At 40.4% G+C, this 26,533-nt stretch overlaps 1 protein-coding gene across 3 annotated transcripts in view; it reads left to right on the top strand.

Moving 5' to 3' along the window:
- The window catches only part of RIC1 (RIC1 homolog, RAB6A GEF complex partner 1), a 98,168-nt gene that overhangs the window by 15,873 nt on the left and 55,762 nt on the right, over nucleotides 1-26,533 (top strand). For all 3 annotated transcript variants that reach the window (XM_019554974.1, XM_019554975.1, XM_019554973.1), the window contains exons 2-3: nucleotides 6,727-6,834; nucleotides 15,945-16,021. In XM_019554974.1, the coding sequence (XP_019410519.1) occupies nucleotides 6,727-6,834; nucleotides 15,945-16,021 (185 nt within the window). The remainder of the gene's footprint in view (nucleotides 1-6,726; nucleotides 6,835-15,944; nucleotides 16,022-26,533) is intronic.

Raw genomic sequence — 26,533 nt, 5'->3', positions numbered from 1 at the left:
ACTGAGTAGAGGAACTTCAGATGTGTTACTTTCTAAATGTAAGAAAATAATAGATTTTTGGCTTTTGAGACTGACAGATCTTGTCAAACAATCTTTTCCATTCAAAGCTGAGGATGGCTGGCTGTGATTATAGTCTAGCCAAAAGTTTTAGACTCTCAGAAAATATATTTAGGTATGAATAAGATCTTGCAAATGTAAAAAAAAAAAAAAAAAAAAAAAAAACCCCCAAAAGGTAAAAGCTGACTATAAATATGAAACTGGAAGGAAAAAGCATAATATATTGCCTGAATGTGGTATTCCCAAATTTCCAGTCTTTCCAATTTATGTAATGTCCCCTCAGAACAGCATTCATGTTTTGACTTCAGAAGCTTTGAGTAGGTATTTACATCAAAATAGAAATTCTTTTGGAGACTTGAAACAGAAATATTCCATATGTAGTTGACTGCCATCTTCAGAATTCAATTCTGTATCACTCTCAATGAACTGAGCACTTTTAAAAATTGTGCTGTTTGATCTGTTAGAACTAAGTGTTTACAAACCCTTCATAATAGAATTACTGTTCATTTGTTTAAATGAGGAAAGTATGAGAAATGATTGTGTTCAGACAGATAAGTATTTCATTTTGTTCTAGTGTTAAGCCTTGGAAGCATAATTGGCATCCTCAGGAAATTTGAAACCACTTCAGTTAAGGATGCCTTTTGTGTAGAAGTAGATTGAAAGCCAGGATCAGCATTACACTTGATTAGATCAATACTGTATTCACTCATAGGTCAGCTGCACTGCTGCTGTTGGGTAATGTAACTCATACATTTTGAGTTGGTCATGAAATAGTCTTCATTAGTGAGTGTTTTGAAGCCAGAGCTGATAGACTGGTTGGGAATAGTCTGTCTTTGCACCCTCTTGGATTCTGGGATCTTATCTAGCCTTTTCTGGCACCAGCACAAAAATCCAACCATCTAACAACAACAAAGCTCAGCCCCCAAAACCATCTCTGCACCCTTTTCAACTAAGACAAGAGTTGCAGGGGAGGAGTTTATGGACTATGAAACAGAGTGTGGAGTTGAGCAGTGTTTCTGAAGAGCATGGCAGATAGTTGATTTAGTAGAGAGAGGACAAAGGGAGAAAATCTAGCAAATTAAACAGTGAAAAAAGAAATAATGTCCTTTTTTGACTTTTTCAAAGTTAAAAATATATCTAAGTAGATTGAGTGTTTGATTGATAGGAGAAATGACAGTAGGGGCTGATGGGATGAAAATGGCAAGGAAAGAAGCAAAAAAGAATAAACTTGCCTTTATAACCTTTACCTTAACATTTAGTATTTTGAAGTTCTCTTAGATTGGATCTGATGGAGTTTCTATACAAATGCTGCATGGGTGGCCAGTTCCAAGGCTGGAATGAGTTGAATTCTTTTAAGCAAGTCGGTAAGCTTTCAAATCAAGGAGGGTACATCATACCTTTACCCTTGGCAGGGTTTGGTAGAAGCTCCCTGCTGTTATGCTGTGAGTGTCTCTTCTCTCCTTAGCCATCAACACCTTTGTATCCCTGCTGAGTAAAACACAATGGGGCTGACCTAGCCTACATTGTCAGCTTTCATATGGAAAAAGTATGTTCACAATATTTTTTTTTTCCGTGTTACGGAGTCTTTATCAAGGGAAAAAAATGTCATTGAATGTCCAGTGTATAGCAAAAGCTTGCTTTGGTTGGCTCTGACTGGGATTGCTGTGTGCAGTCCTTTTTTAGAAAATGTCAGTTCATTCTCTCACCATGTCTTATGTGGGGGCTATTATGCTCTTGTCAGCCTTAAGCTGTAGACTGCATCTGTTGTCAGCTAGTAGTTCAGTCAGTGCTGTATGTTAAGTCTCCTTGGCAATCTCTTTCTGCTTAGAGCTGAGGTCATTAAATGACATCTTTAGACCGCACAACTGAATGTTCAGAGAGCTTATTCCTTCCTCCTGTTTGTTGTGCTTCTCTGTCTTAGAAGCTAGTAAGAAAATACACTCAAGTACTATCTTTTCTCCTCTTTGCTTCATACTATAGGATGAGACAAAAATGTAAGAATAAAGGAACAGATTCCTGTTGCACTTCAGGCATCTTATTTCAGTCAGAAGTACACATGGCCCTGAGGATTAAGATGCATCAGGATTTGAACTGGTTAGAGTTTTTAATAGAAGTATGTTTTGTGCACTTACCCAAGATAAGATGCTTTATCAGTAGAGGCCATATCCCCCTAGATCACATTTGCTTTATCAGTCTTTCTTATTTCACCAGCCAACTTGATCTTGTTTGACACCATTAGACTTTTAACCCCCCCCACCCTGTCTTTGTTCTACATCTGGCATTCTGTGACAGGTCTGGCTTTTGTATTCTCCTCTTCCTAGTGTCTTGCCTAGCTATGCATTCCTGTCTTGTAGCTAATATGTTGTTAGATGTAAATGCCAAACTGTTTCTAGGGTAAACATTGGGTCACCGTTATGGTATGGTAACAACTCTATTTAATATGCATGAATAACCATACATGCTGGGGAATACAATTGTCTGCCAGTTTTAGTGAGAATCTTGAATTTGTGCTAGCTTTTGAGTTTTAAACATACATTTTTTTCTGTTATCTAGTTATGGTTCATATTAATATGGTTTGGAATGTACTCTAGGATAAATGAGTTTTACAAAAAAAATATGGACTCAACAGCAGGCTTTCAAAGGTAGATTCTCAACTTGAATAACATGTTAAAGGCTAGCAGACTTTCAGCATGATAGAATTAAGAGTGAGGAGAATTAACTTATTTGTTGGGAACTGCAGTCCATTTGTATCTTATTACAAATGGCTGCAACTAGATTTGTTCACATTGTCTGTCTTTCTTTCCAAGCGCATTATTCTAAGACTTCCCAGTATTGTCATCCCAGGTTAGGGCAAGTGCATAACATAGTTCAGGGAAAGCTGTTGGAGCTCGAAAGACTGAATTTCTTTTGTAGGTTTCTTCATTTTGGGAGCTAGAAAATTTATCAAGCCTAGGTCTGAAAAATTACTCATGTGGCTTTTTTCACAAGCAGACTTGCACGTTTGCTTGCAAAGTTTTGTGAACTTCAGAACTGAAAACAACTGTGAGAGCCACACCAGATTTCTGGGCTCTTCCTGTACAGGATTTAGTTTTGAGTGGGCATGAATACCATCTCCTGACTAGAAAAATGAAAGGCACAACATGCATTTCTTGTTTAAACTCATGATGACTTAATGCAACCATTTTGTTGAAATAATGCACAGGCACATATATGAGTTATATAGTGTAAATATTTTTAATAGTATGTTCCAGATGATGCAGTCTAATACCTATACTGAATTTAAAATCATGTAGATATATCCCAATTTTATATTGGTAAGATGTTGAAGGGGTAACTTGGCAGTGCATCTTTAGGAGATCCTAAATATAACGCTGCTTTGGAAGCCAAATGGCTTTCCTGTTTTATTCTGTGAATGCAGTAGGGAGGCTACCTGTCTGTCCAGTAGGGTTGTGCAAAGCTCCGATAGCTGATTCAATTCAGAGGAGACTCAGCCCAATTCAGTGGCCGAATCTCCAGATCTGAATTGGGAGATCCGTTAATCTCTCTGAATAGAATTGGAAGCCTCCAAGTTGATTTTGAGAGATTTGGAGATTCGGCCATAGACAGTACAGGCAGGCACTAGGCAGTGCCAGGGGGAGCAGCCGGCAGCCCTGGCTTGAGCCGGTAGCCCTGGGAAAAGCTGCTGCTCCCCCGCTGGGACAAGGCAGGCAGTGATGACAGCCCTGGGAGCAGCTGTGGGAGCTGGGAGGATCGCATGGGGAGCAGCCCCTGTTTGTTTCCCCCAGCTCCCTGATCGTTTGCCCCAGCCCCCGGGGCTTCTCCTGGGGCTGCCAGCTGAAGCTGCAGCTCATCCGGCTGCTCCCCCAGCTGCCCTTCTGCCAGGGCGAGGCAGGCTGTATTGGCAGGGCCTGGGGGATTGAACTGGGAGCTAGGGGATATGATCTGGGGTTGAGGGAACAAACAGGGGCTTCCCCCCAGTTTTCAGTTCAATTTCCTCCAGCCCCTGTGGCTTCTTCTGGGGCTGCCAGCATTGCCTGCCTTGCCCCGGGTGGGGGACAGCTGGGGGAGCAGCCAGATAAGCCGCGGCTTCTCCCAGGGCTGCTGGCTTAAGCTGGGGCTCATCTGGCTGCTCCACTATCTGCTTCCGCCGGCACTGCCTGCCTGCATAGTCTATGGCCGAATAAGATTCGGTGCCAAATATCTTCAGATTTGGCCGAATAGAAGCAGGACAGTGATTCAGATCAACAAATCGAATCACTGTCCCTCCGAATTGCTGAATCCAAGTCCAAAGAAAATACTTTCCGCTTCGCACAGGCCTATTGTCCAGCTGTAGGGTGTTTTGAAGATGTTATTTCTTTGAGCTACTTGTAAAGACTGATCAGCACAAACAGTCCTGCTTGTGGGTTTGTATTGCATTTCTGAGTATCAACTCAGGTTTCTCTTGTGCTGGTTCAGCCAGGAATTTCATCTTGATTTCACATGTTGATATAAAGGAACGTAGCTGTCCCTAGAATGTATTTAGTTTCTTCTTTGCCAGGTCTGTCAGAATGCATCCTCCCATATAACTAACACCTTTTACTATCTGTGGAGGCATGCTATTGAATTTCAGTCTGTGGAACTAAATGATAATGGTGAAATGGCTACTTTAAAATTGTTTTAGTAAACGATAAAGGCTGCCTGTGGAACTTAAATTTGACTTGTTCATGCTTATGCATTATGAGGCAGTATTCGAGTATGTGATCAAAAAGCTTCTTTTTTCTTTATTGTGATTTGTGTGTGTAATTCCTGTGTTTAAAAATAGAAATTGAGGAAGTATCTATTTATCTGATGGTGTAGTGACACATTCTCAGAAGATTGGGGACACTTAAATTTGCAATGCTAACTTTTGCTACTTCCATAGATTTCATAGACACTAGGGCTGGATGGGATTGACATTGCTTGTGCTTTCAGGATCACTGCCTTAAGGAGCAACCATTCATCCTTAACTTCCCTCCCCTTCAAGTTGTGGTCCCGTAGGGCCTCATCAACAAGCCTTCTGAGCTTGTCAAAGTCAGCTTTCCTGAAGTTGAGGACTTCTGCATTGCTGACTGACTTGCCAGCTTTGCAGTGGGTAGTGAAAGTTATCAGCTTGTGGTTACTGTCTCCCAGCTTCCCTTCGATCATTAGGTAGCTGACTAGATCATCCTCCTACTTGAGCTCATTGAGAGAACCTGTAGCAGGAGTAGGTTCTTGTGATTGCTGTGTATGGGTCCTAGAGGAGGAAACCTACTTTGCCAGAGAGTTTCACAAAACTTGCTGACCAAAGAGGATATGTTGATACTTGGGGAATCTTGAGCTCCACCTGAGGCTCTGCAGGGAAGTGTGCTCATGCAGGTGCAGATTCTATTCCGCTGAAGTGGGTGCAGGCTGGCGCCTTCTGAGTTTAGCTCGCTTCTAGTGTATCACACTTACTACTACTTTCTTTCTCTCTCTGTGGCTTCCTATCCCCATCACATTATCATCACATCACCACTAGTAATTTCTACCCCTTGGACTTCTCATCCCATGCCAACCCTTTTGTCCATCAAGTCCTCATAGTTCTTCTCATGGATCCTGTTCTTACTTGCCCTTGGCAGCCTTCAGATCTAGTCTTCTCTCTTCACGTGAGAACCCCTGGTCTTCTCTGTATTTAAGTTTGGCAGACACCTTCTTTATAGTATTTGAGTGTCAGCAGAAGATTACTGAGAAAGTTGAAATGAGCTCTCTGTCCTCAGGTTTTGTGCCTGTCTCTTGGTTGACCTAGAATTGCAGTTGTTGGGAGAGTGCTTAACCCTGGGTTGGAGTAGGTCCTGTAGGATATAAGCTTTGGCGAATTTAACTTTATACTGAGCATTCACAAATTGACATATTCAAAGCTGCAGCCGTGTGTGTGTGTGTGTGTTAAAGGAGCAGGAAAAAAACCACTCTTCATACGCTCTAAATGGGGTGCCTTCCTCAAGTGTACAACTCCTTAAGTTCTGTCAACTTTTTCTTTAATATGTTAAAAGTGTACTTCCACCACCCTCATTCTGTGCAATGGCTGAACTGCTTTGCCTGAAACTTAAAAAAAAATCCCCCAAAAATGGGGAGAACCAGGCATTCGGAATGAAAGCCTTCACCTCAGTTTGACAAAGAAAAATTATTGAAGGCAAATTCTTTAGCTGGGAAATGTTAAGTCTTAAGTTTTTATACCAGCCCTGCCGTTATCATACATGCTGTATGTCGGGGGTTCCCAAAGCTTTTATGCCACAGCCCAGTGAACTGTGGCCTGGCAAACCAGGGCTGAGCAGTCACAGCTGACTGACCAGAATTTCCAGCTGGAAGACAGGTATGGATACCCTCAGCCCCCAGGCAGGAAGGTGGGCCAAATCCTGTGCTGCTGCGGGCCCTGCAGAAGGAGCCACGGTCTCTCTGCCCAGCTCTGGGGGGGGCCATGGTTTGTTGGTATGTGGCCATTTCTGGTCCAATAGCTGACTGTGCTGCAGACCAGCAGCCAACCCGCCATGGCCCAGCAGTGCGCCATGGCCCAGGGATTGAGAACCCCTGCTGTATGTAGCATATAACTTGATGCTTTATTTTGTGATACAGGAGTAAAACAGTCCACTGTTCTTCAGACATGAAATGTAACCACTGTTCCTCTTTTTTCTCCAGCCCAGTGTACTAATTGTAAGCTACAAGGAATTGACAAAATCGGCTTCTCAGTTTGGATCCTATAAGCAAGCAGAATGGAGGTCTGACAGCACTATGATAGCTGTTTCAGTAAGTAGAGACTTTTTTTACTGCTGTAGTGTTAAACTAGTAGAGAAAATGTAACAGACATTTAACATTCATTAACACAACCAGTATCATATCCAACAGCATAAATCATAACCAATATTTATCTGGTATATAGCAAGCAAGTTTTTAGTGTGATGTGCATCTGGGTATGGGTGGGAATGGGGCTGCACAAGCCACAGACCCCTTGGCTGCACACCTCCTGAGTGCTCCCTCCAGGTCATGTGGGCATCCAGGCCTCTCTCTGTTGCTACATGGGCTGCCTGGATCTCCCCCTGCTATGTACACAGCGCCTCCAGGAGCAGGAAGCAGAACCCAAAGCGGGAGAGCCTGGAGATGTTGGCTGCCACAGCATCAGGAACAATGGGTGGGGACTATGGGCAGGCAGAAGCCGGTTGGACAACCCTGATATGTATAGTGAAAATAAGAAAGAGGCTAATTTTTAACTTTAACTTGGAGAATATCATTGTTAATTAGCATTATAATAATTCTTAAGAGCCCCATTTATGGTTAATTACTTTGTTGTACCAGGGATTGTTTTGACAGAAATTTAGAGAGAGTCCCTACCTCTAAGGAGTTTCTAGGCAAAACTCAGCTAATGGATGAAGGAACCAGGTGGGAATGGATAAAGGAAGAATTAGGTAGTAATAATGTGAGTGTGTTTTGCTTGGTGGGTAACATAGCTTGTCAGGTATTAGGATGTATAGACATTCCAGCAGAAGTGAATTGTAGAGAAGCCATCTTTTTGTGTTGCTATATCACATTGGACCATTTTGTTACAAAAGTTGATGCTTGTTTATTGTACTTTGTGAGATCTTTTCTTGTTTCCTTGTACATGTGCCTTCAAGCAGTGGGCATTGCAGCAGGTGCATAGTCTGAGGCTCTGTGCTAGAGTTACAGGTGGTTAAGCCAATGGTTTAACCCCACTTCTTCATTAGTTCCTTGGAGTGTCTGATTCCAATACATAGGTAGTTGAGACATTGCCACCTGTGCCATGGTTTGTCAGTCCCTGGCTGGAATGTCCTTTTTTTTTGCTGTTCGATATTTTCTTCAGCTTCTCGTTCTACAAGTGTAGTCATGTCTCCTTGGGTATGATATCAAGAAGTTGGGTGCTTGTGAGGGAGCTCTTCAAATATTTGTGTGCTGCAGAATGGTAATGCAGCCGGAGTCTCATTTCTTCAGTTTCTCTCAGTCATTTTGTGATGTTGGCCATTGGTCTTCTGATGTCAGGTGAGAGTATGCTAGCCAGCTGGTACACGCTGTTTAGGCTGGTAGGCTTCAGACATCCTGTGATGTCTTGGCAACTATCATTCAGAATGGAGTCAAGGTGCTTAGCATGTATGGATCTTGCCCATACAGGGCACACATACCCAGCAGAGGAAAAGCTGAGAGCCAGAGTGGTAGTTTGGATGGTTATGGGGCTACCTCCCCATTTCAAGTTGGTGAACTTGTATAGAATGTTGTTACAAGTATTCAACTTTGCCTTTGTCTTCATGGTGTGTTCTTTGTGTGAGAGGGTTTGATTTGAGGATGACTCCATGATTAATTGCATTTGGGTAGTGGGGTAGTGGAATCCTGGACTAGGTACTGTTTAGCTGGCAGCTGGCCTCATGGTTTTTCAGATGGAAGGCACGTGCTTGTGCTTTCACAGAGTTGGCACATGATTGGTTTTCAATGTAGTTTGAGGTTAGGCCAAGGTAGGTCCTTGCTTAGGAATTTTTCAACATGGTCGAAGGCAGTGTTTTGGTCTGTTTTATGCACAGGTTATCTGCATAGATGAAATGTTTTGTTTCCAAGTCAGTTGGTTAGTCATTTATTTAGATATTATATAACAGCCATGCATGTACTTTTCCTTGGGGGATGCCATTAATCTGTTGCCTCCATCTGCTTCGCTTCCCATCCAGGTTGACAAAAAAAGTCTGTTTCTGAATAGGGTTGGTATCAGCCCTGTCAGGTGTAGATCTTTTGTCATTTCTAGGGTCTTGTAGAGGAATAGTTGGTGAGTAGCTGTACCATAGGCAGCTGTTGGTATCAGCCCTGTCAGGTGTAGATCTTTTGTCATTTCTAGGGTCTTGTAGAAGAATAGTTGGTGAGTAGCTGTACCATAGGCAGCTGTTGGATTAACTAACACAGCTCCTGTGATTTGGTTTCTTTCAAACCCATTCTCAGTATGCTGAGTTAGATCGAGCAGCTGGCTCATTACTGATTTTTTTTTTTTCTTTTTTTCTTTTTTCCCCTCCCCTCCCCCCTCCATGGGAAAAGCAGCTCTGTTCGGGGATTAGATGTTTATCCATGTATGGGGCAGGCTGGTTCAATATCAGTCATATGTACAATTTGTATGTGGCATAGCAGAGGAAGAGATCTGAAGTTCTTTGGTATGGATGGATCTTTCCTTGGCTTTAAAGAAGTTATACCTAGTGGCTTTATTAATATTTTCCCAATAGTAAATGAGCAATAGAATAATTTACTATACTGTACTAATCTAGTGTGATTTTTACAAGGTTAAATTAAAAATGGAATAACACAATTATTGAATAAATGTTCTAAGATTTAAGAATGATTTAAGAAGTAATCCAGTCAATAGGCTAAAATGATCAAATCAGCAAATTGATGTAAAAGAGTCATCTAATTGTGGCTTCTAGAAACAATTACTTCATATTAACTTTCTATTGAGAAAATGCAAGGAGTCAGCTTTTTTCGCTTTAAGGCTCCAGCTAGTCCTACAAACAGTAGAGTGGTGACCTAGTTGGAGAATATAACGGCTTCTACAGGCCATTACATACTAAGAATATGTGCGTGTCTTTTCTGGTCTTTAACTGTTTCTGCTTCTTCCTCTGTCCTGCCCAGTATGGCTTTATCTTATAAAGTTTGTTTCCTGTTTACTCTGTCCTTGCTTTTTTGTGGATTTAGGGACCGTACAGGTTGATTTAGAGCTGTCTTGGATTCTGAACATGGTCGAGTACTTTCAAAATGGGCAGCATTTAGATCTTATGTTGTGATGTAAAGTTACATCATTTGCTGAATTTTGACTTCGTTTGCTTGAGTTTTGGTTTGTGGTTTTTTTTGGGGGGAGGGGTTTGGTAGGTCAGCCTAGGTTGAATGCAGATCAGATATTGTTCCAGTAGTGTGAAACAGGGCATGTAGTGGGTCTTTCTTAGGAAGATTGTGATGCCTCATTTAGCAGTAATTTTTTTTTTTAAGAATTCTCTTTATTTTTGTCTTAGACTTGGCTTTGTTTTCCTCAGTTTTTTTAAATGATATTTTTAACCTTCTTACTGACAAAGAATAGACAAGTAAAGAGCTTTTCATTCTCCAGTGAATATTGAAATGCAACGTGCTTTTATGTTTTGCCAGAATATATTCAATTTTAAATGAGCACCTCAAGTCTGGCGTTCAGGTCGACTGTTCTTTTCACCCAAAGGAGTGAATAATGTTAACTAACATGATGGAAATCATACAATTTTCTTTGTCTTGCAGCAAATGAAAAATTTAATTTAAAGAAATCTAACTAGTTCAGGGAATCAACAGCTTTGGTCAAATAGCAACATGGACTTGTGCCTGAGAATCCTAATAGGCAGCATAACACTTTTTTTTTTTAATTTTATAAAATAATTCTTTGTTATTGTTTTGCTGATGGAATATGATGGAGGAAGTGAATTTGCAAATGTATATGGATAAACCACTTTAATTATTGGGTTAGGAGTCTGTTTACTGGTGCTGCCACTGACCAGCTTCTTTACTTGGCCACATTGTGCTGGTCTGTTCCATTTACTTATCCTATTGGGTTAAATTATGTTTTTGGGGTCAGAATTGACAGTTGGTATATTTTATACTGGGCCTGGTATGATGAGGCCTCAGTTGTAAATGGGGGATTTGGAAGAGCTATAATTAGTTGGGAAAATCTTGCTAGTAGGCAGTGCAAAGACTCACTTTGGCTGAGCCTCAAGTGAAATAAATTGTGTAACAAGGGGAGGATGCTTTTAAGGGCTTACAGAACATTCCCATGTATAGACCCTCTAGGGCAGTTTTTCTTAACAGGGTGCTGCTGTAGGGTAGGAGGAAACAAGCACTCGCTCTTCCCCTCCTGGCTTCTATGCAAGAGGTAAGTGCAGGCTTGTCTGCTAGATAAGCTCACTCTTGTCCCTGCTAGTCTCTATGTTAAGGCCTAAGTGCTTGCTTCCCTCCTCCCTTTGTGTGAAAAGTTAAGCACATGCTCATCCTTGCTTGGCTTCAGTGCAAGGAGTTAACCTCATAATTGTTTCCACCTTGCTACCCTGCAGGGAGCTAAGAGCAGAACAAAAATCAGTATCTTGTTCAAATTGTAAACATACCAGACAGTAAAGAGCGGTGAAATCATAGGCGTTTTAACAGGAATCATACTGTTCAAGGACATTAACTGATGGGAAACTCTTAGAAATTCTCATAATTCTTTATTTAATCACATATGGTTGAGTATCATAAATTGTTTGAGGCAACATCTAAGTAGCACTTAACTTCTCTACCAAAATAAATCAATAAGGTACATCTTTTGCATCATATGATCTCTGAGTAAGAATTTCATAATGTTTTTCAAGTGGGCCAGGGCTGGGGAACCTGTGGTCTGGGCAGCTTCTTTGTGGGGCATGTGGCAGACTGGGGAGGGGACAGACAGTGCAGTGCCAGATAGGGCAGGGAACAGAAAACAAAGCATCAGATCAGTCATGGAACACAGGGCAAGGAGCAGAAAGTACAGCATCAGATTGGGTAAGGAAAAGGGGTTGGAGTGGTCCTCAGGGAGGCATGCCTGCCGACAGTTGTTGGCCCTCACTTAAGTAAGTCTTTGGTGCTCCTTGAAAACTCCTAGATACTGTTAATGGAGACTTAGTTAAATAAGCTTTAATACTAAATACACTTACCCCAAGCAGCAATAGTTTTTTGAAATAGCTTTGGAATCATTCCAATTTTAATAAAAGGGGCCAGTACTGTCTGCCTTGCTGCATTTCTTCATCTCGGCTTTTCTTTGTGTTGACAGCAGCAGACCCAGATTTCAGTCTGGCTCTCCAAGACATTCTACTCTGTCTCCTTTTTTTCTTTAATCGACTTGGGCTGCTGCTTTTCTCTTGGTTCCTTTCTTCCTCTTTTCTGACATTACCTCTGGCTAGCATGAATTCCTAGCATGAATCATGTTAGGGCCCAAATGTTCATATGGAGTATAGATTAATGCAACAGAACCAAGAAACTCTAGTCTGTCCAAACCCAGGGCATACATTGTATTCGGAATCCTTCCCATTCTGGTGCCTGTCCTCTGTAAGTCTTCTACTGCCTTTTGCTCTTCAGGACCCAACTACTCGCAAGTGTAATAGGGACCAGCTCTTAACAGAAGGCTGTAGGAGCATGTTTCATGCTGTGAAAATATTAATGGGAATCCTATAAATAAGTCCCTTGCAAAATAATGAATATGTACACTTTTAGAGCAAATAGAGCATGCCATTACAATAGTCTATTGAAATGCAAGGATGGGGGGGGTAGGAAGGGAGTGGTATTGGCAGTGTAAAATGATAATTTGTCTCATAATATGCTCCCTTTTATATAGCTGAAAGACATTAGTTTCTTAAAAATATGGTGAGCTTTGATCCCATAGTTATTGCGAAGGAAAAGATTTTACTCAAGGCCTCTGTCTGCAGTTCCAGGAAAATAATATTTACCACAGAACCTGTCTCGCATAATATAGATATTGAGTTGAAGCAGTACAGTGGCCTGTTTGCTGCAAGTTTACAGTAAAAATGTTCAGTTACCTTAGTTTGAGCAGCTATATGGTGGCATTTGATGCCCTGTTCATTAGCAAATCTTCTGATGTTAGCAGCTTGTACTGAGGATGGAATTCAGGAAGGCCTTTTGTATCTGAATGTCAATATGAAGATACTTTACAGTATTGTTTTACTTTTCCTACCTGTATAAGATAACTTTGGAAATAAATATTTAAACAGTCACCCAGTAATGGAAAGAACTCATGTAGATGTTAGAAGTAGATGCACATTAAGTTTCTCTAAGATATATTGTGTTTTTGCTTCACGAAGACTATAAATAGAGAAGCTCAAATTGCTGCCGCTAATATGGTACATACTTGCTTTCCTTGAAGGAAAAAGCTGCTTTGAAGAATGGAAACCATCACATTTATTAGTTAGTCTTTGTTTCTGTGTTTAGTTTGAAGCTGAAACAAATAGAATGTATTACAAACTACAAGTTTATAGGTGGAAAAAAGTCTAAACTAGTGAGCTAAACTAACAAGAGCACGTTTCCTTTTTGGTTACTTAACTGAAAAACAGGAAACCAGCCTTGGAAAGAAATTTGAAACCTTTCATTTCACTGCTTCTTGCCTTCAGTCTTGTTGCTTTGAGTTAATACCCATCCAGTATTAAAATAACTGGAATAAAACGTAGCTTTGTTGAAACACATTTGACTGTTTATCTAATTGATCTAAATTTCTGATAAGAAACTGCTGGCTGGCTGATTTGGGACCTTCCTGGTTATCTGGTCAGTGCTGAACGGATATCTAATTTTTCATGTAAATTGTAATGACTAAACAGTTCATATCTACTATATCAAACTAGATTAAAGCTATTTTCATGTAATTTTTGCAGAGGTTGAGCTCTGCTTGAATTATGGTGCTGTAGTATACAAACAAGCCTTTTTCCATCTATTCCAGTCAGGTGCTGAGTCTGACGATATTTTCTATATTATAAGATGCACCTTTCAAAAAGGGTAAAATTGTGGGAGAAAAATATTTTAACATTAATTTAATTATATGGTGAATTCAATTATTTTTGTTACCTAGCTTTGCCTAGGTAACAAATTAGGCATACCTTAATTTTAGACCTTATTTTTCGAGGGGGAGGAAAATGTCTTGTATACCAGGAAATATGATACACTAGAGTTTATTTTAGGTGTTGTTCTTTGTATGCAGTCCTGAAGTTGCTTTGTGACAGTTTTTTATAAGAATGTAGGTACCCAATTCCAATGGAATGGAAATGAAAGGAAGTGCTTTTTAAAATCTCACTGATCATTGTCCTGTATCTTGGATGCCTAAATACCTGTAAGTGCCTGCAAAATTGTATTGTAAATGCAAACCATTGAAAAAGTTCTTTGGGTAGATGTGGGATCTTTTATTAGACCAACTGAGTATGAAGTAGTATCTAATAAAAGATATCGCACCTACCCAAAGCACCTTGCCTACCTATGTCCTTAGACCAAAATGGCTACAACAACCCCCGCCCCCTTCTTCCCCCAAACCATTGAAAAGACAGGAGTTGGGTACCTCAATTACTGTTGATTCCTTTTTGCACCAAGAATCCTTGGGTGGGTGTTGGGTGCCTTTGAAAATCCTTCCTAGTCTCCTTACAGCATCTTGACATGCCTAAATACCATTTAAAAATCAGGGCCTTAGTCCTCTAGTATCAACTGATCACAATATTTGAACAGCTTTGCTATTTTTGCTTTTTTCTTTTAGATTCATGTGGTGAATTTTATGGGATAACATGGACAATAGATTTTATCAGAAAGGCACGTGAATTTCAATGATGGGCTATTCCAGGGGTAGGCAAAATGTGGCCTGGGGGCCAGATGTGGCCTGCCAGGCCACTCTATCCAGCCTGTGGGGCCCCTAAAAAAATTTAGAAAATTAATATTAATCTGCCCCTGGCTGCCTATCATGCAGTCCTCAATGGCTTACCAAAACTCAGTAAGCGGCCCTACGCCCAAAATAATTGCCTGCCCCTGGCCTATTCAGAACAGAAATGTAACAACAAAAATCAGTGCCTGAGACAACTACCACATACAGGGCAGTTTGCTGTTGCTTCCATACCATGCAATAGTGATCACATTGCTTTTTCCTGTGTGAAGCGCTGTCCCAAGGGGTGTGCGGGGCCTGAGACAAATCAGCCCATGCAGGGCTGGGGGGTGGTGAGCTGCCGGGCAGGAGGGAGAAGGCGAGTGGCTGGAGCATGAAGTTGGTGGCCGTGGCAGTGTCCCCCAAAGTGCAAGGCCCAGGGTGGTTGCCCCGATTTGTCCCCACCCTAGGGATGGCCCTGCCTACATGTGCCAAGGGTGGGTGCCTCATCTTGGTTACTCCACGGATTTAGAAACAGTTTACCAATCAAAGACTAAGGTTAACTGAAGCCTCCCTTTCAGGATTTTCATGTTAAGTATCTTTAGAAGGATCATAGTGTTGCATCTGTCTTGGTGGGATTGTTACGGGAAAGTAGCTAAGGATTGTTTCTTGCTGGCTGTTTTGTTTAGTATGTAAAATGTTTTGAGGTTTCTCTGATCGTTCTGGCTACAATTAATAGTTTCATAGTTAGTAGGGTTGGAAGGGACCTGAGCGGATCATCAAGTCCAACCCCCTGCCATGGCAGGAAAGAGTACTGGGGTCAAACGATCCCGGCAAGGTGTTTGTCAAGCCTTGTCTTAAAGACCCCCAGGGTAGGAGCCAGCACCACTTTGCTTGGAAGTTGGTTTCAGATCCTAACTGCCTTGACCATGAAGTAGCGCCTCCTGATGTCTAATGTGAATTTACCCTCTGCCAGCTTGTGACCATTATTTCTAGTCACTCCTGGTGGTGCTCGGGGAAACAAGGACTCCCCCAAAGCCGGCTGGTCCCCTCTGACTAGTTTGTAACAGGCCGCTAGATTCCCCCTGAACCTGTCTTGTGGAGGCTGAACAGGTTCAGGTCCCATAGCCTCTCCTCATAGGGCCTGCCCCACTGCCCCCTGACCATGCGAGTGGCCCTCCTCTGGAGCCTCTCCATGTTGTCCACATCCCTCTTGAAGTGCGGCGCCCAGAACTGGATGTAGTACTCCAACTGTGGCCTGACCAGTGTCGCATAGAGGGGGAGGATCACCTCCCTGAACCTGCTTGAGATGCGTCTGTGGATGCATGACAGGGTGCGGTTGGCCTTCGTGACTGCATCCTCACACTGCCTGCCCATAGTCATCTTGGCATCGATGACGACTCCAAGGTCCTTTTCTGCCTCTGCACTGAAATTCCTTTAAGTTTACATGGGATGTCCTAAATACAACACTAATAAGATGCAGCTTTTAATCTCTCTGTCTTTCTTTCAGACTGCAAATGGATACATCTTATTTTTTGATATCCCATCAGCAAGAGACAAGTACCTTTATGAGCCCATGTACCCCAAGTAAGCATTTTCAATTTGTTTTCTGTGCATAATAAACTGCAAAAAAGTACTTCTACATAAACCTTAAAACATGTTTTATTGTAAGCAATTAGTATTTGAAATAAACCAAATTGTTACAATTTGAATGTGGTCTTTGGAGACTTTTAAATGAGTACTGAGAACTGCTCCTTTAAACAGCCTTTTACAGTTTAGGGAAACCTATAGTTGGTATACATTGGGGTGCTGTGCACAGGTAAAATCCTCTGCCTCAGATTTGCCACAAGCAAGACCACTTACTGACTAAATTCAAAGCTGAATCCAACCAAACTTTCAACTTTATGAAACCTAATGATAAATTTCAGTACTTAATGTCGATCTCTCCAGCTGAACAAAGCATGTTTAACAGGAACCATGAGGGTACAATTTAATAGCTTTGTGGCAATATTATTCTAAAATATTTCTAGACTAGGTCTTTAGAACTGCTTTTCAACATGATTAAGTCATTGTGCCTGCATTACTTTAACTAAATTTGCTGGCACTTTTATTATAATGTAATGTCTTTTTATTCCCAAGTATTTGCAAACTGTAGAATGTGCTTTAATTGCTTTTGAAATGCTGCCATATATCCAAGCGTATACTGCAGTGTAGGACTTTCGTATAGTATTCTGCGACATTACAAAAAAAGAAGTTTAGGTTCGACTCTGAGGTTGTCACTTAAAACTCTCGGCGTTAGTTTTATGTAGGCAAAATCTGTTGGGCCTGAGGAACAGGACAAACAATGCTATTTGTGACTGATAATATACTCCCTTTTACATAGCTGAGAAACCTTATTTTCTTAAAACAACGGTGAACTTTGATTCCATAGTTAGTGTGGAGGAAGAAATTTTACTCTGAGCCTCTTGTTCTACAATTCCAGCACCATGATATTTGCCACAGAATCTACTGTTTGATCTAGTCATAGAGTTTTCACTGTCACAGGTTTAGCCTTCAGGATTGCCCTTAGTTGATTTTATTTTTGCACAAGGTGGGTGAAATGTGGTAGATTAGTATCATTTTAGTATATAATCTAGATGGGAAAATTATTGAAAGACCTAGCAGAACAGTCAAAAACTGGAAACTCAAACAAAAACACGAGTAGATTGTTTCTAGGCCTTTACTAAATAAACTCAGCAGGTTGTTCTAGTAATATTAATTGTACCTTTAAAATGAAGTGACCAATATATATAAATGAAATTGGTGAGACAATGTCTGCCTTTGAATATTTTATGTATACTGGGCAACCTCGGTATGGTAGTGAGTAGGAAGGACAAGGATTAGCTTTGGAACATCACTGAAAGCTGGAGCCATTACATTACTGGGCTTTTCTCCTGATCTTGAGATATTTTGGCTAGACCTAGTGAGGAAAAGAAACCTGATGAAATCACAATAATAGGACTCTTGATCTCTTTACATGGGAACCTGAGATTACAGCTTCTGCCCCGTCAGTGTCACTTTTCCATCCGCACCTTGCTCCTATTGCATATCTTGTTTGATAGAAGCAAACCTGTTTCTGCCATGAGGATGCCAAAAGCAACTTTGCATGTTTCCCAGATGTGGAATTAAAAGTCCAGTAGTGCTGAACTACAAACTCAATACAGAACCCAGTTCAGCACTACTGGACTTTTAATTCCACATCTGGGAAACATGCAAAGTTGCTTTTGGCATCCTCATGGCAGAAACAGGTTTGCTTCTATCAAACAAGATATGCAATAGGAGCAAGGTGCGGATGGAAAAGTGACACTGACGGGGCAGAAGCTGTAATCTCAGGTTCCCATGTAAAGAGATCAAGAGTCCTATTATTGTGATATATGTGGTTGCCTAATTCTGTATCTTAATTTCATCAGGTGTTATATGAATTTAATACCAGAAAAAGTAAGTACTATCACCCTTTTTTATTCAGACCTCTGTATTTTAAACAGTTATGTAAAATTACCTGCAGAGATCTAAATTTTGGATAATTTTCTAAAGCTAAGATGGCAAATATTAGAAGACAGAATATCCAATCTGAAACTTAATTGCAACTCTCCTGCTTCCTGGTTAAGTGTGAATTGGCAGGAAAAAATGTTAAATCAGGTTGCAGCTCCACCAGCCAGATCTTGAAACAATTGCTTAGTCTTCAGACAAAATAGTTTTGGGACTTGATGCTGCTTGTGTGTTATCAGCATAAAACCTTCACTTTCCTAATAGATTTCAGTCACTGATGGCTAGGATGTATCCTTTGGCTCCTTTTCTATTATGGCTCTATTGTTGGTGGTTGAGAAAGTATTGTTATATAAAGGTGGGGAATAATGTTACCTATACTTGCTAGTTGCTAGAAAATCCTGATGCCAATAGCTGAGTTTCCATTTTTCCATGGCATGCTGTTGCTGCAGTTTCCACTAAAGGAGTGAAGATACCTGTTGTTTACTTAGACAGAAGCAGTGGGAAGTTGTTCTGTCTCCACTCTGTTTAGCTGCTAGAAGTAATATACTGCAGCCTCGCCCAACAGGAGAGGCAACTCTCAACTATAGTATGCAACTACTCTAGTAATACCGTAAGCGTTTATTATGCTCCCCTTATAAGATTTGCAATATGTGGTGGAAATCAAATGAAATCTACCCTAAGGTGATGCTTCTATAAGAGAATGCTGATTTTTATAACCTATACCAGAAGTATTTTTAACTTTCATGGTTATTTGTGCTTTGAATGAATGCAAGGTACAGGGCAGATGTTTACTAGATCCAGTGTACAGTACTGTTGTTGGCAATAGGGGGTGGGAAACAGCTGCAGTCATGTTAACTGATTTTTCAAATGAATTCCTGCTCAGTTGAGCGGAAAGTTGCTTTAGATGTTTTTGCTTGTTTGTTTGTATACTCTGCAGTGCATATTTCACCCATTCACTCAGGTCTTTATCACTCTTAATTGGGCATCTAGAAAGAAAGCTGAATTTACTTTGTATTTTATAACTAATTGTACACTTTCTACAACTTGTCTGATCTATTTAATATACTGTAGACAAATGCCAGGATTATGTAGTTAGTTCACAGAACTTTAACAGTCCTAATTTATTGTGTGAAAAATAGAATGAAACAGCTCAAATGCTGAGCATTGAAATATGTGCACATAACCAAAGGGGATTTCATCTCTTGTACGCAAAACATAAGATTAGTCAGAGACTGACTGTACTATATTTATTTTTTTGGGAATTCATTTTAACAATGTTGGCAACACTAAAGCCTAAAGACTTTACAATAAGAGTGAATGCTAGAGAGGCCATTTTGTGAAGAAGTTCATTTAAAGATTGTGTGTGATGGTGACTGTATAGTCACCATCATAATAAGCACAGCAGACTTAATACAAACACAATGATTATGACATTCCTCAAAAATAATAATCAATTTGATGAAAGACATTTTTCCTTTGATCATTAGCAGACCATTACACTGAGAGATGCAGACTTTAAGATATAGTAGTCCAGCCCAAAGGGCACACATGGTATTTTTATAGGAAACTAGAGAAAGTATTTGTGGCCTACTGTTTCTAACCTGTAAAAATTTCTGTCATGCCTGTACCACCCCAGGACATGTTAGAGAGTACTATATTGAAAGGCAGCTCAGTGCAATGCTGAGTGTTTGCCAGTGAGCTCTGCATCTTCTGAAAGTTTTTATTGGCTGCCACCCAGCACCAATCTGGCTTTTACAGTCATTTGGTGTGGGAGTTACTGCACATGGAGTGTCTTAGTACAGCACTCCCTGGGTTAAGGAAAATTGTATTTTTTTCAAAACATAACCTTTTAAGTGCAGCAGCATGGATACCTGCTATTGTTGGGTGGTTTGGCTTCTATTACTGTTTTGCATGATTGAACTTTTATTTTAATCTTCAGTCATTTCCCAAATGAGTTGTAATTTTCATATTGAGACTTAATATATTAATGTCTATTTACATATGTCTTCACCAGATTGTTCTGTTTACTCCAAGTAAAACTGAAGTAATGTCAGATGAACCCCTTCTAAACCTTGAAGCTACCTGGAGTTAGGGAATCGGATCAACTTCTGCCTAGTCTTGAAGGTTTCCCAGGAAGCTTGCTTCCTTTACTACATAGCAGATTTCTTGAAATAATATGGCTCTCTGACCAACTTGCATTTTTAAGAGATTGCCTTCATCAAATGAAAGCACAGTAACAAGTTCAATTTTTATTTTTTTTCAATCCTTCATATGCATCTGAGTTCCTGTGCCCTTAGGAGTCAGCACAAAACATGAAGTATGAGTTGCCAGTAGCTACAAAGTATTTAGATAAGACAGTGTTTCAACCTGTATCTCAAGATCTGCATTCAGCTTTGAAATCAAATAGCAATCAATGTTTCTTTAGATTCAATTTGATAGTATTGTCACTGAAGATGAAAGCAGCTATTTTCTGTTGTCCTGCCAAGGACACTAACACCAGAGACTTGATCCAGGAGGAGGATGTGTGAATCTTTTTCTTCAGCCTTGGCTGTAGGATAAGCTAAGCAAGAGGTGTCAATGTCTGGCCCACTCTTAATGTGGAGCTTTCATACAGTGCACAAACTTAAAACACGTTTCCCTCACTTTATGTGGGTTCTTGATCTTGGCCCACAAGAGGCCGATTCATAGAAGTTAGGGGCTGGAAGGAACCTTACAAGATCATTGGGTCAAGTTAATAAAGGCCAGAACACAACTTTAAAGATGTTTTAATTGTGGATTAGTAATTCAGCATTTAAAGTAGTTCTACTGAATTAAATTTCTTACATATATTTTAGAAGTAGAATTTCAGAAATCTCAACAGAGACTTTAAGTTATAAGCCTTCACACACACATACTCATTGCAGGGGGCTTAGGAATATTGATTTTGGGCTCCAAAGCAAGCAATCTATGTGAAAGTGCTTTGATAGAAAAGAGGACTGTTTTTAGCTCATTTAAAGCCCTCTGTTAAAACCAACTGATTTACATGAGAGAAACATGCTCTTGGAGAAGTACAACTATTCCAAAACTTAGAAAACAAGGTAATTTAAAGCACTGTATAGCTAAGACAAAAGTAGAATTCTGGATACTCTGATAGTTAGATTATTGTGCAACTTTTCGTATATTCCACAAAATCTACTCTTTTCAGTGTCTGAGTAGATAAGGCTTTTATAAATTAAACAGGGGTGGGGTGGTGGTGGTGGTGGTGGGGTGCTAGTGAGTGAGTGTCCAGCTTCCAGAAAACTGGATCCAGACAGTAGCATACCTTGTTGAAGTCGGTGTTTGGTATCTGGATGGGTTGCTTAAGAAAACTAGATGTTTAAAATCTGTCAAATCAATCTTTGTCTTATAATTCACTGGTGCTTTGCCAGTGGCATGAAAGGAAGGCTTTGTTAGCTGAGAACAGATGCAAGTTCTTGAACTGGGAGAAGAGAGGAGGTAGGGGTTGTAGAATCCTGTGCTGATGTAATTAAGGCAGTTTGTTTTGTTATGACAGAAAATGCATCTTGTGGCTATGAGACTTTGTACTAGTTCGTGGCAATGTGGGAGGGAACTGTCCTCTGGCCCTTTCTGGGAAGGAGAGAGTGGGTGGACGGACTCCGTGATTTAACAGCCAGCTATAAAGTTACTACTCATTTTTGTGGTTGTTTTACTTTATAGTTGGTTGGAGCTTTTTAATTTGGGATAACTACTTTGCATATGTACCTGGTCTCAAGGTAATTGTGCAGTTAACCAGTTAATTGCATGATACTTGTAACATGTAAAGGGAGCCTTAGATTGAGACTCTGGGTACCCAGAAAGTATGACTGCTGAATCAGTTCCTGGAAGTAGAGGAGACATTCTGATCTCCTGATGTGTGCATTGGAGTGATAGAAGGGTGAAAGGATTCTGGAGGCATCCATTGTTATATGTTGGTACCACTTAAGAGGTCAATAGTCCTATCATGATTTGAGTGAACTTTCTTGTTCCTTTTTCTAAGCCATTTAGAACAGTGTTCTTTAGAATTTTGTCTTGCCTTCATCTTGTTCAAAATTTTCTCTAGCTTTCCTAAAGCTACAACGAAAAAGTGGTATTGAAGAAGTGAGGTTTTTCACTTGCTCAGAAGTCAGTGAGAACAGTGGTCATTCTAAGTTGAATGATGTGCAAAGCTGAATTAGTATTGTTGGCTGTAGACTATGGGTTCCTGTACTTTCATCCAGGACAATATCCAACTCAATATCTAGAGCATAAAGATATGGTTACCCATCTTCATAGGGTCGGAAGGGACCTTGCAGATCTTCTAGTTCAACCCCCTGTCCTGGGCAGGAGAGAAACCTGGACTCAAATGACCCCAGCTAGATAATTGTCAAGCCGCCTCTTAAAGACCCCCCAAGGTAGGAGCCAGCGCTACTTCCCTTGGAAGTTGGTTCCAGATCCTAGTTGCCCTGACTGAAGTAGTGCCTTCGAATTTTTAGTCTGAACCTACTCTCAAACAACTGATGGCTGTTATTACTTGTTACTTCGGGAGGCGCTCGGGTGAACAGGGTCTCTCCTGTTCCCATTCCCCCCGGTAAGTTTACAGATGGCCACCAGGTCCCCTCTCAGCTTTCTCTTGTGAAAGCTGAACAGGTTAAGGGTCCCATAGCCGCCTCTTGTAGGGTCTGCCCTGCTGTCTCCGGATCATGCGAGTGGCCCTCCTTTGGACCCTCTCAGTGCTGTCCACATCCCTCCTGAAGTGCAGCGTCCAGAACTGGATGCAGGACTCCAACTGCAGCCCGACCAGTGTCGCATAGAGGGGGAGGATCACCTCCTTGGCCCTGCTTGTGATGCATCTGTGGATGCACAACAAGGTGCGGTTAGCCCTACTGACTGTGTCCTTGCATTGGCGGTCCATGTTCATCTTGGAATCGATAATAACTCCAGGATCTCTTTCTGCCACTGTGCTTTCGAGAAGAGAGTTCCCCAGCCTATAGGTGTGCTGCTGGTTCTTACTGCCCAAGTGCAGCACCCTGCGCTTGTCAGTATTGAATCCCATCCTGTTCTCATTTGCCCGCCCTGGTAACCTGTCTAGGTCTGATTGCAGCCTATTCCTCCTTTCTAGCATTCCCACCTCACTCCAAATCTAAAAAGAAACAAAAATGAAGCCGTTTTAGAGCATTTTTTAAATTTTCCATCTGTGTCATTCGTATTAGTAGCATAAGTACTCACTTTCTCATTTCTGTGTGTTCTGACTACAGAGTTAACTTGGAATTCCAGTTTAAAATTTTAAAGAACCCCAACATAACTTTCCAGATCTACTAATTTTCATAAACAGAACTGAAGGAAAAGGTCTCCCATAGCCTTTTTTTTTTTCTTTTTTTTCCTGAATTGTAACAAGCAGCTTTGTAACTTAGTTGTAAAATGTAAATGGTATCAGTTCAAAGAGATACCATGTCAATACAGTTTTGAAGAGCTGTTTACTATAGCAAACTAACTAAATTCCTGAATGCCATACAAGAACTCAGTAATACAGTGGCAATGCGAAGATCAAATGAAGGTGAAGAAAAGTATATACACACCTACTCCCAACATCCTGCTCCCCAGGGATTTTCCAGTTCAGTCAGCATTTTGAAATTTAAATTGTATGTTCTTGGGCCCCTCTACACATGAAAATAAAGATAACTGCATTTGAGCTTTCATATTAGCTTGGCCAGCAGTGGTCCTTACCTGTTAGTTCAACAGGCTGTCTACCAAATGGGGCTTATATTCTGGAAAAAAGTTCTGCATTCACATTCTGTTCAAAATTGCATTCCTGTTGCTTATGGGTCAAATGAATTTTTTAAATTGCTATGTAGCATGCTTGCATAAAGCTGAATCCTTTTTTATTTGTTCTGGGAATTTAATTATTGGTAAAGTCTGTCTGCATTAATATGGCTCAGCTAGAGAGAAAAAAATAGGTTAGGCATGTTAACAAATGGGGTACTGTTTAGTGAGTCTGTGGACTGAGATATATAGATTGCTGACCAGTCAGTGCATCTCTGGAGAGTTGGTTTTATTAAGAAATGTACTTTAAGATAAATGCGGTTTTTTGTGCTTCCCTCTTACTACTTACTATAAAGTCATTTTTGACTGAATAACTAATTGGATATTGTTAATATGTTGTAGCATGACTTCCGACCTTCTCTTTTCACCGAAATTAATTTCACACACATTGCTAGCAGTACAGAAGCTACAGTATTTTTTACTGCAGAAGATTCAAGATGCCCGATTACTGTATGTATTTTGGAAAGCTTAGGTATGGACCAAATGCAAGAGATGGTACATCCTTATGCAAAGACCTCCTGACCTGTAAACTGAAACTACATTTATTATAGCTTTTCTCTCGTATTAAGTTTCAAAATGAATCAGTTCTGAAAAATAAGTTGGATAAAAAGAGCACATAGATAAGGGGCTGTGTCCTGCTGATTTAAAGTGGACAGCATTTGATGCTGGCAAAATATATTTCCTTTTTTGAAAATCCTTCATTTGGTGTCATTTTTCTCTTTTTGCATCCAGTCTGTTGTAGTGAGTGCCCTTTGTAATTTAAAATGCATCTGTATTATGGGCATCCTTAGTTTCAGGATTAACGGAGCCCTTCCAACAGGGGCCCACATTAATGGAAATATTGGGCAAAAAAGGAATGAGGAATAAAATCATAACTTCTTTTGAGCTTATGTGAAATGTTTTGAGAATCTTGAATGGGAAACATTGTTAAAGGCTAAGTATTGTATCCTGTAATGACTTGAGCTAAATTCCATATGTTCACAAAACATGTTGAAGTGGCCAGGATAAGTGTTTAAAGTTTCAGGATAAGGACAAACAAAGTTACATAAAGTTAAAAGGAGGGAGGAGGGCTGGGTTGCTTGTCAGCTGTGAGGCTGTAACTGTCCATGTGCCTGCTATTTCCCTGCAATTGTACCTTGTCATTCAGGGTTAAGTTACACATTTCAGTTCTCACTTACCCTAAGATATGAGCAGTCACAATATCAATTACGGACATAACTTGTCCATACCTTAATGGCTTGCTCACCATCACGTGTTTATCAATTGAGGATTAAAATCCAAGTCCTTTTACTTCCAGCTCCATAGTGCCTCCAGTCCCCAGGTATTTTCTTTCTTCAGAGGAAAGTTAATTCCATGTGTTGTCCTGCAGTTGGCTTTCTATAAAGCTCCATTTGTTAGAGAAGTGTTGCATGAATTTGAGCACGGTCTATGGAGTAGAAATATTTGGCCTTGTACAGTTCTTGTTGACACAACTTCCACTGTGGCAATAGGTAGCGAGTTTTTGGAGTAAACGCCTGAATCAAAAACTGTTTTGCTCAATTTGTTAGAGTAAAACTAGCTAATAAACAGTAAGTTGCATTTAAGTTGAGCCAGAAAAAAGCCTGCAACACTGTTCCAGCTCCTAAAAAAAAATTCTTTGTTCCAGTTCAGAGCAGAGTTGGAAGACTTTTGGTGCTGGCCACAAGCCTGCATTCTGAGATCCTGTCCTCAGATGCCCACAAACTCACTGTCACTTCTCAAAAATAAGTTTAGCTTAATGGCAATGTCATGCTTGCGCAGGAGAATATTAGTAAACAGAATTTTAGTGTGTGGCACAGACCTGGCAAAAATGCTTTAAAATTTGTATCTAACCTGCAAGTTGTAACTTTATAACCTGTGCTGGGTGTAGTGAATAATTTCTAAGGAGTGCTCTAAAGGAGTGGTTGTTCAGACACATCACTGACATGCTGCAAATTTAAAGTGCTGAGCATAACGAGAGGGGCTTCTGCAAGCTATGTCTGTTTTTGTGGAGTCCTGTTCTGAAACAACTGCTTCTGAATCTGAGAGTTGTTTCAAATTGTTAATACAGTTTGAAATTGCTGACAGGGGAACTGTGTATAGTGGCTTTATGCTTTGGGCAGCTTTCCCTCTGAGATAATGAGCTCACTTTGAATAGTACAAAAGATACTCCCTGATACATTTTGGCAATGTGTTTTTTGGGGGGGGGGCCCAGTTTCCCTACATCCACAATGAACCATACATTTGACTGTAGACATCCTGAAAGTATTATAGATGATTTTTAACTCTTACAAGATTCTTCCTGTATGGCTATCCTGGAGTACAGTACTTAACATTGCTTCATGTCACTTTTTTACTATGGGTCTTGGGTTCCTAAGTCACCGGCACTTCTGAAAACTCTATTAGCCAGGTTATTTATAGAAATCATGAATTGCTTCTTTCAAATAGAGCTTTGCCTCTAATGCAATAGGATTAGCTTAATATGGTCAAAGGTCCTGACCTTTAAACTCTAGAATATCAACAACTCTATCAGTAGCAATTAAACTATTGTATAGTTGCTTGAATATTAGGCGACAAGTTAAAGAAGTTCTAGAAGGAAATAAGTTTGTAATAGACTTCAGTTTGGCTGGTGTAGTTTGGGAAAGAAATATTCTCCCATTTGCTAGATAGTAGTTTTTTATTATAGGAAAAATTAAAACTCAGCTTGTTCAGTTAAAATTGTCTTTGCTAATCCAGATGACAGTACATGAAACTACA

Source organism: Crocodylus porosus, unplaced genomic scaffold (assembly GCF_001723895.1).
Source record: "Crocodylus porosus isolate Cpor-Errol unplaced genomic scaffold, CroPor_comp1, whole genome shotgun sequence".
NCBI lineage: Eukaryota > Metazoa > Chordata > Crocodylia > Crocodylidae > Crocodylus > Crocodylus porosus.
Note: the sequence above shows the minus strand (reverse complement) of the source record. Positions and strands in the feature narration are given on the sequence as shown.